General features: G+C 37.5%; 1 protein-coding gene across 1 annotated transcript; it reads right to left on the bottom strand.

The window, feature by feature from the left end:
- Positions 1–4925: 4925 nt before the first annotated feature.
- On the bottom strand, positions 4926–7649 carry LOC134028564 (troponin I, fast skeletal muscle-like). Its single transcript, XM_062472211.1, has 7 exons — positions 7600–7649; positions 6810–6841; positions 6609–6645; positions 6110–6238; positions 5882–5971; positions 5447–5626; positions 4926–5279 (listed from the first exon to the last, which is right to left on the bottom strand). Exons 2-7 carry the CDS (start codon positions 6815–6817, stop codon positions 5193–5195), a joined length of 531 nt encoding a protein of 176 aa, XP_062328195.1. The 5' UTR covers positions 6818–6841; positions 7600–7649; the 3' UTR covers positions 4926–5192.
- Between the last annotated feature and the right edge of the window lie 1368 nt (positions 7650–9017).

Below are 9017 nucleotides of genomic sequence, written 5' to 3'. Positions count from 1 at the left end.
CAAACACTTATTCAAAGAAAGCGTGAAAGCAATAGAGGGTGAGACTCATACTGTGTTCCAAAAAGAATAATTGTCTTCATATTCAAAACACTGAGCTAAAGTAGAAACATGTCAAAACTTCAAAAACATTGGAGTTACAGTTCATAAAGATAACAGTCAGTTTAAAGGAATTCAATAGCCCCAAATAAATGGATTTGACATGCGAGAGATAAACTTCTTGTGCACAAACATTCTGTGTTATTTATTTAGTCTCTTTGAAAAAATTGGACTGAATATTTTACATGTTGCATTTTTGTTCAGTGTAAATAGAGTTGGCCTGATAATGGCACACATTTTGGTTATTTGCACAATGTTTACACAACTGATGCACTGAAAAGGAACTGATAGATGACATTCACATGTGAATGTGTATTAATGATTCTAGTGCCAACCAATCGAAATTGTGGGACAGCAGACTATAATTAGCCACCTAACTTTAGCTAAATATTCAGATATCCTGTTGTATGACAGATCTTTTGAAATTAATAAATATATATGATTATATTAGCTCCACACCAGAAGCAGAAAACTGTAGTAAAGTCATATTCATGCATTCCATTATATTCAGGTGAATTTAAATCCTATAATCTATTATTTGATATCCACCCCCTCTATCCACACCTCACCAGACAACAACAACCACCTTGCCCTCATACAGTGGGTGGGCCTTTCTTTACTTTTCTTGGAAAAAAACGAGAGTTGGATTAGGAAGGCATAATCACACCCCACAAAGAAACTGAGAAGGGAGGCTAAATCGTGAGAGAACACAGCTCTGAACACTCTGGATGTTGAGAACAATGCAACTGACTGTCCACAGACAATGTGAGTTTGGTCATGGGTCTGAGGTATTGTTGGCATCAGGTAGCAACCTCCCCAGTTAGACGTGCATATTAATTTACTAATTGTTCCTGAGAGGCTGATGAATAAGAAATGGTCTTGTTTGGTTGGACCCATCTATGGTTATGACTTTGCTACGAGCAACAGATGTCAGAGGGGAAGATTTTGTTACCCCTCTGCATATGTCTTCCTAGGTCTTTCTCTTTTTCTCTGTTTGTTACTCTCATCTAACTGCCTTTCTGTTTCTCTTGTCTGTCGCTCCTTCATTTTTGTCTCTCATGATGGCCCTCTCTTTACGCAAGATGACAGTAAGACAACAACACAATGTATGAAGCTGTTTTGGTCTCATCATTGTATAACAGTGGCTATCAATACATCTTGTTAACACAGGATGACAACAGCGATTCTTACCTAGTCTCTCTATTAGTTTATCCATATCAAAAGTTCTAAGAACCCCCTACACACACAACACCAAACACACACATACTCCCACATAAGCAGTCCACCCGTCTCTCCTCACCCTCTCACGGGACCCACAAACTCACAAACACTCCACCAAACGGTTACCAGGGCAACATGACAAAGCTCACTCACCAACAGATGCAGGCTAATTCTTTCATGATTACATGTAAGGCTGCTGTTGGACAAAGGAATCACTCAGTACCCAATGGGCATCCTTGTCTGGTGCCTCAACCCCCCACACCAAACCATTGGAGTTGCCAGGTCCCTTGTAAAGCAGGGTTCGGGGAAAAACAGAGTCAAAGCAGCAGCACATAGCATTGAGGCCACTAAAACTTGTGACTTGACGTTTACTGGTCAAGTCACAGTGCAATATATGATGAAAATGTATGTTAGAAAAGTATTAATAAATAGTATGTATAGTAACATTTTGTATAGGCCTATGCAATATTGCATTGGCGTTGGTGATCAGAACCAGTGGAACCAATACCCCAGCACAGAACTGGAAGTTCAAAGTCCCACAGATTTAGCTTCTCCTACAGTATTGTTGAGAGACAGCGTCTGTGTGCAAACTGTACTTATGATTTTGTTTTGTGTGTGTGTGTGTTCATTCCAAAAAATCCCATCAGCTGTTTCCACTTGTATTTCTAAAATAACATTGGAGAGTAAATAGAAGAGCTGCTCACTTGAAATAAAAAACTGAACTCTCCATAAGTAATAATAGAGATCACTCATGGTCACCAAAATGGATATAGTCAGGGTAAAACAAGATTATTTTTGTATCCATTTGTCCTTATCAAACACCTCAGCTTAAAGCATTTTGTCTCTATGATGTCTATTAAGTTTATCAAACACGTACTGGTAGTGACTGTCATTTAGGGTAACACAAAATACTGTACTAAATATGAAATTATTTCAACAAAATAGTTTACTATGAACAACCTAACCATTTTGGAGCATCCACTTGTAGTTGCTTGAGTGGTGTGTTTGATATGAGGTCACTTACACACCAGCTTAAACAGTAAGAAATTGAGGGGTGTTTACGCAAACACCCCAGCAAATGGAAATGCATGTTTTCAATTGGTTATTTACCTTACAAAGCACATCATTACAGTGGTTTCATCATATCAAACTTTATTCTCTCTCACCTTTCTCTTTCCTTTCCTAATTTCTGTCCCATTTGTCTTCCCTGAAGGAGTGTAATATTGGCAGTGTTACATGTGATTGTCAGCCAAGGCTATCTTTCGTGGGATGTGTTTTCGGGCACAGTGTCCACACTCAAGGACAAAAATACTTGTAGTAAACAACCATTTCACTTCCACCTCAAACTGTGATTTCAAACTTGTTTCTCAAATGCCATAAAGTGTTTCTCCTTCTGTTTTAGATGGAACAATATTTTTCGTAAAACTACTATGTTCTACTCTTGTCAAACTCCCCAATCTAACCTCAGATTAAAGGTCTCTTGTCCTTCCCATCCTGAAAACTGACATTAGAGATAATCCCCTGCTGCTTCTGCATCATGTGTGTTATGTTAACCATGTATAGAAATTAAAACTTTTCAACATCTAAGGAGTCTTAAAAAGTCCTCTTTTGTGAAGGTTGATCCTCAATCAGGGACTTTGCTTGAAGTTAGTTATTCAAATGTGAGCTACTGTAGGAGTTTACATGACTTAATTCTTCTTAAATTTAGCCTCATTAAAACCCATAAAGGAATGTTAATGAGGATATTACATTTAATGACATATTGGTTTTTACATTGGGAGGATATCGACACTAAACAAGACTAAACAAACAATGTGACATGTTCTACCACTAACTAGTATTAATGGAACATGAAGACAATGATAATGTGATAGTGGACTGACGCCCCTCACACATAAACCCTCAGTAGTATTGATGTGTGTGTGCTATGCTCAGGCACAATGTGGGTTAGTTGAGGGTTACCGTTGCAGAGGTGAATGTAGAGCACACTTATTCCCCCTGCTGGTAAAGAGAGGACACTGGGCCTCTGAACTGGAACTCTGTCTTGGAGGGATGTAAGCTCATGTTCCTATTTTATGCTTCCATCTGTCCAATGACAAGGACCATAAATAATGACTTTTGTGTGAACCCAGAGTAAAGGAGAACCTCACAAAGATCTTTTAGTTTCCTTTCAAAGGTTCATGTCAGCACAACACCTTTAACACATAAACCTATACTGTCATCCACACAGATATCATCAGACAACCCCCCCCCCCCCCCAAATTACGTAACATGGCTATCTATGATGGTTGTAACAGTATTCCTCTCTTTGAAATCCTCTAAATTGTCGTTAGAAGTAGAAGCACTGGTTCCTCTGGGCGTCAGTCACTCCAAAGATATTGTGGTGGAAGTATCCGCCCACTGTCTTGGGCCCCTTACTATAGGGTCATACTGAAGAAGGGCACCCAGCGTAGCGTCTATTTGAGCTCCTTAAGATATTTTAGGATCACATTGAAAAAGGAGGAAGAAGGGTGTATTGGCAGACACTTGATTCATTGATTCACCATAGAAGGAAAGTTTGGAGGACTTTTGGAGTTTAGAGGATGCTTAAATTGGTCACACTGAATGAGAAGTTAATCATGGGTTCCTAGAAACATTTCATATTATCTCTCAATGAGATGGTGCTACAAAAGGCAACTGGGTATAACTGTAACATTCTGCATGTTTGATACGTTTCCATTTATATGTGTTTTTGTGTGGTGTGTGTTTGTGTGTGAGAGAGTGAGATTCAGAAAAAGAGAGAGGTGCAAATGAGTACATTAAAAGGAAGGTGATGATATGTCCCTTTTAAATCATGATATTTGGAAGAGAACTATCGACACAACAGTAATGTATAGTTATTGTGAGTATGTATGTGTGCATATGTGCCAGAGCACTACACTGATGCTTGTTCACATTGTGCCATCTTGTGGAGGAGAATTGGCATCCAAAACAACAAAACATTGTCTCTCCACAGCAAGGTACAGGGTAACATTAAGTTATACAATCATTGATATTTACACTCCACTACAATTTCTAAACAAGCCATGTTATTGAACGGTTTACATGTTCAAATACATCCATTACTAGATGTATATGTGCCTCTCATGAGTGGCTAAGTATCTTATACCATTGAACTGCACCTCAGCATCATACGTTTACTTGCATAACACAATAGCACAATCAAAGTGCTCTCCCAGGTGTCATATAGATAAGCCTGTAAGTGTAAACACGTTGATGTTTGTATCTTTGAATGGAGACGTGTGTAGACGGAGAGCCTCATTCTCCATCTTATCTTGACCACACAGCTTTCAATCTCAGACCAGTCAAGTTTATTACATGATCATAAACTTGTTTAGCAGACACTGTTACCCAAAGCGACGTACAGGGGGAGTTTTTAACCTGTGACCTCTTAATCTGCAGGAAAATGCTTTAACAATGAACTCTACCTATCCCCATTTTTAGATTCAAAGACAATGTTTCGTTCAGTATTTCGTTTACCAAATGAAGTTTGGTATGCTTACGAAAATGTGCTTGCATCAGCTGCAACTGGTTTGTAATGCTTGAATGTATTGCAACTGATACAGAACTTGTTACAAACTCCTCTGTTGCTTTTTATTACATACTAATGCAGTATGCTACTGTATACTGTGTGGGCTGTGTAGAGTCTAACACATTGAACATAGACACAAAATATTTTTTTTCTAGAATTTATTTACACCATCTAAAACCTGGGGGGCAGGCACTAATTACTTTACAGAGGTTGGGAAGAGAACATAATAAACTTCATAATGACATACAAGAGATCATGTAAGTATATGATTGCAACTGAATGTATTTAGACATTTAGAAAGGATTTAAGCCTCAGACTCAAACATCTTCTTTCTTCCGTTCATACCAGCCTTATCTTCAATGTTCTTTCGCCAATCACCGGTCTGTATTTCCTGTTGTGTAAGAGAAGACATGAATGCTGTGATTAAGCGTCATAGTAAAAATCTGCTAGTACTGCCTTAATAAATGTGAAGATACTGTAAGCTAAGGACCTAGAGTTAAAATGAGCTCTTCTTTGAAAGGTAATGACTAAATAACTGTGCAAGTTTGGTTGACCCACCTCTTCCTTGTGCTCCTTCTTAACTTGTTTTAAGTGGGACCTCAGATCAAGATCTACTTTGTGTCTAGAGCCCAGCAGAGCAGCAAGCATAGCATCAGCAGACATTCGCACTTTCTTCAAGGCAGGCTTCTTGAACTTCATTCCATTCAGGTCCTGCACTTTTATTTTCAAATCTTCAATCTGTTCATAGAGAGAATTTTTTTTTTCTTCAGACAAGCCCCCAACTAATTTACAAAATGTGTAGCCTTTGTCAAATATAAAAAAAATATGAATATATGGTAAAAACATATTGTATACTGTATACTGTAAATTACCCTTGAACTATTATCGTTGAAGAATAGACAATGTGTGTCTTGTAAGTATGAAGAATGGAATACATTGGAATACGTAAAACAAAAAATGATTACTATGTAAATAGTTGGAAAAAAGCTACACCTCCTTGTTGGTCTTGGTGACCTTGTTTTCCATGTCATATCTCTCCTCATCAACAACATCAATCTGATGATGGAGCTTCTTGCACAGATCCTAGAGAAAAAGTAAAGAATTGTTGAGATAAAATCACCTTGCAGACTACCAGTATATGGCAGTTGCAGATAATATACAATGGACAGATATAATGTGGGCCCCAAGAAATCCAGATGACTTTCACCAGATGGAGAGTACCTGCAGCTCCAGCATGCTTCCGGGGAGGGATAAAACAGGGCAGTTCTCCTCCATGTATCTATGCTTCTCTTCCACAGCCTTGATGGCCTCTTGCTCCAACCATTTGTGACCTATGTGGAGTATTAAACTCTGGAACATAGATCAGATACAAGGGTTACTGTGGCCAGTTACACAGTAACTTTGCACAAGGCCAGATTAACTATTATATTAGATTTGATGGCGTCATGGGATTGCGTATGGTTTCATGGGGATTGCATAGTTTTCAGTAATGGAGAAATAACTAAACAGCAAAAAAGGCAGTTTAAACAGATTATTATTGCTCTTGGTTATATTGCTGTGGTGACTACTGTTACAGACATGGTTTAATCTAGAGCTCTGAAAACTCTGAACAGTGAATGAAATACAATTGTCCATAGACATTTTAAAATGCCATATTAACTTTTTACTCAGTGAGGGGGGTTCAACTTCACTTTGTTCATGTCTACATTTGTGTACTTACCTTCAGATGATGCCTGCGGCTTGATGTCATCTTTTTACTTTAAAGAAGTTGAGGGAACAAAGAATACAATTATGTAAAATGTAATAACCAAAGGTAGGTTATCTAATCAATGCCACTCATTTGCTGTCTCTATGCTACCATTGATTCTCAAAAGCACTATAGCTAAGCATTTGAGAAAACAATACCAGAATTCTCACTTACTCAGACATCTTCGCTGGTGGTTGAGACCCTCCCTTTGAATAGAAAAGGTTTACTTGTTATATGTTTTTTGCCTGTGTCCCTATCCTCCAGAGTTTTAAGACATTTTTTATCTTCAGACTTTGAAACCTTGTTAAAGCAAAAAACATTTCTATATTTGGAAAGGGTGTGGAGCATCTGTTGTCTTCATATGGTGCTCATTCAGTGAATTCCTCACTGAGGTGGTCACACATGCACACCCCAAAACCACAACAGCTGAGAATGGTCCTGCCTTCATTGGAATTTTTCTTCCTTAGTCTTCCAAGACAAAACGTATCAAAAGGTCCCACTGGGTGCCCCTACTCTGAATAGTTTAGACTAGATGGCAAGTGACGCAACTACTTTTGGGATATTGACACAATGAAGTAGGTATGACAATTATTTACCTATTTAAAATGTTTTGTTTTTACCTAAATAAATTGATTAGAATTAATCTATTTAACTGAATTCATTTTTAATTGTACATCTATCCATTGATTTAATAAATTACAGCAACTGAGGACGGTGTGTTTTATCAGACAACCATTTTCACATCTTAAATGTAGTACCAAAAACCCACTGCCAAGGTGGGCACTGACCCCGCTGTGAGCTATCAATAAAAGCATACTCTTTTGTGGATATAAACCAACCCCACCCATCTTCTCAGACATCTGTGTGCAGATAGTATAACTATCTGTTTATTGGAAAACACATGATACATAAAACCTGATGATAAACAAGTCAAGCATACATAAAGGAATGGAAATAATCTCACCTATGAGTGAAGAAGAGCAGTTCTGTTGGGACAGAGGGAGGTGTGTGACTGGCAAACAAGTGAGAAGATGTATGACGAGGGTATATATAGGGCAGTTCTAGGATCAGTGCACTGTTTATGGACGTCCAGACATCCTTACACCAATGGTCTAGTGTGTCCCAGGAATATCCTCCATGAAATGTCCTCAAGAATCAGTAGTTGCAAAATCAACAATGGTATCAGTTGACACTAGTAAGAATATAGTTGCAATATAGCATTTTTCACTAACAAATTAAATTCTACCTTGTTACAGTGTAATTGCATTAATACAAAACTGTGTAATAGGCAATGTAACAGCATGACCAACATATGAGTACATCTAATATGTTATTAAGTTGTGAAAACATATTACACAAATATACCTGTGCATTGAATGGGTTAAGCACCACTCTGAGAACAGCTTTGTCCTTTTGCGGTTGTGGTCAGGTTATCTTCTTTTGGGGTATATAAAAAATGCAACACTGTAAGGTCTATGTATAATGTCTATGTCTAATTTTGCACACATTGGATGACATTTTTTACTTCTAGTCTGTTCCACAATGTAATAAATAGTAAACTAGTAAACTCAATTAGGTACGTTGCCTTTCACACAGTACTTTCAAATAACAAGAAAACTGTAATGTAAGTGTTTATTTATAAATCCATAAATAAAGATAAATCCTGCATGGGTGGAAGATGTTTGTTCTACTTCAGAAATGATATTGAAGTGAAAGTAGACAGCAAAAACATTTATGGGGAAATAAAACTGTAACCACATAAATCAATGAACACATTTCTTAAAATGTATAAAAAGAGGTTGTGTTAAAATAATAGAATACAGGAATGAGCTAACTCAGATGTAAAAAGTAGGTAAAAATAAGTGCCCTGTGAACTTTTTCCGCTTTGCTTGACCTCACAGAGGCGTCTTCAGTGACAACACCAGCTGTCTTCTAAACTGGTCATGTTTATTGATCCAATTAGGATGACGCTGATCGACAGCTTCCCAAGTGATGTGCACGTGTGTTAGGGTCAGCACTGGCTAGAGCAAGTAACATCCTGGCCATAGGATGTGGATATGTCATCTATCCATGTTTTGATGTCAGACAACTTTAGTAAAAACACAGCACCCATTGAATCAGGACTCTACAAAGACCTGCAATTATCAATGATACACATATAGTTCATCCACTGACCTTTGTATTATACACTAATATTGAAATAATACAGTAAATAATATGGATAAACAAATATAACTCTTGAAACTACATTCCGAATGTATCATTTGGAATGTAGTTGGAATGTAATTTAAAAATGCAGGAAAAAAGTTATTTTAATGTACATTAATATAGTAATAATACTAATTACTTACTAGATTTAAAATGTATTTCAGTAACATAACA

This window comes from Osmerus eperlanus, chromosome 10 (genome assembly GCF_963692335.1).
Source record: "Osmerus eperlanus chromosome 10, fOsmEpe2.1, whole genome shotgun sequence".
Taxonomy (NCBI): Eukaryota; Metazoa; Chordata; class Actinopteri; order Osmeriformes; family Osmeridae; genus Osmerus; species Osmerus eperlanus.
Note: the sequence above shows the minus strand (reverse complement) of the source record. Positions and strands in the feature narration are given on the sequence as shown.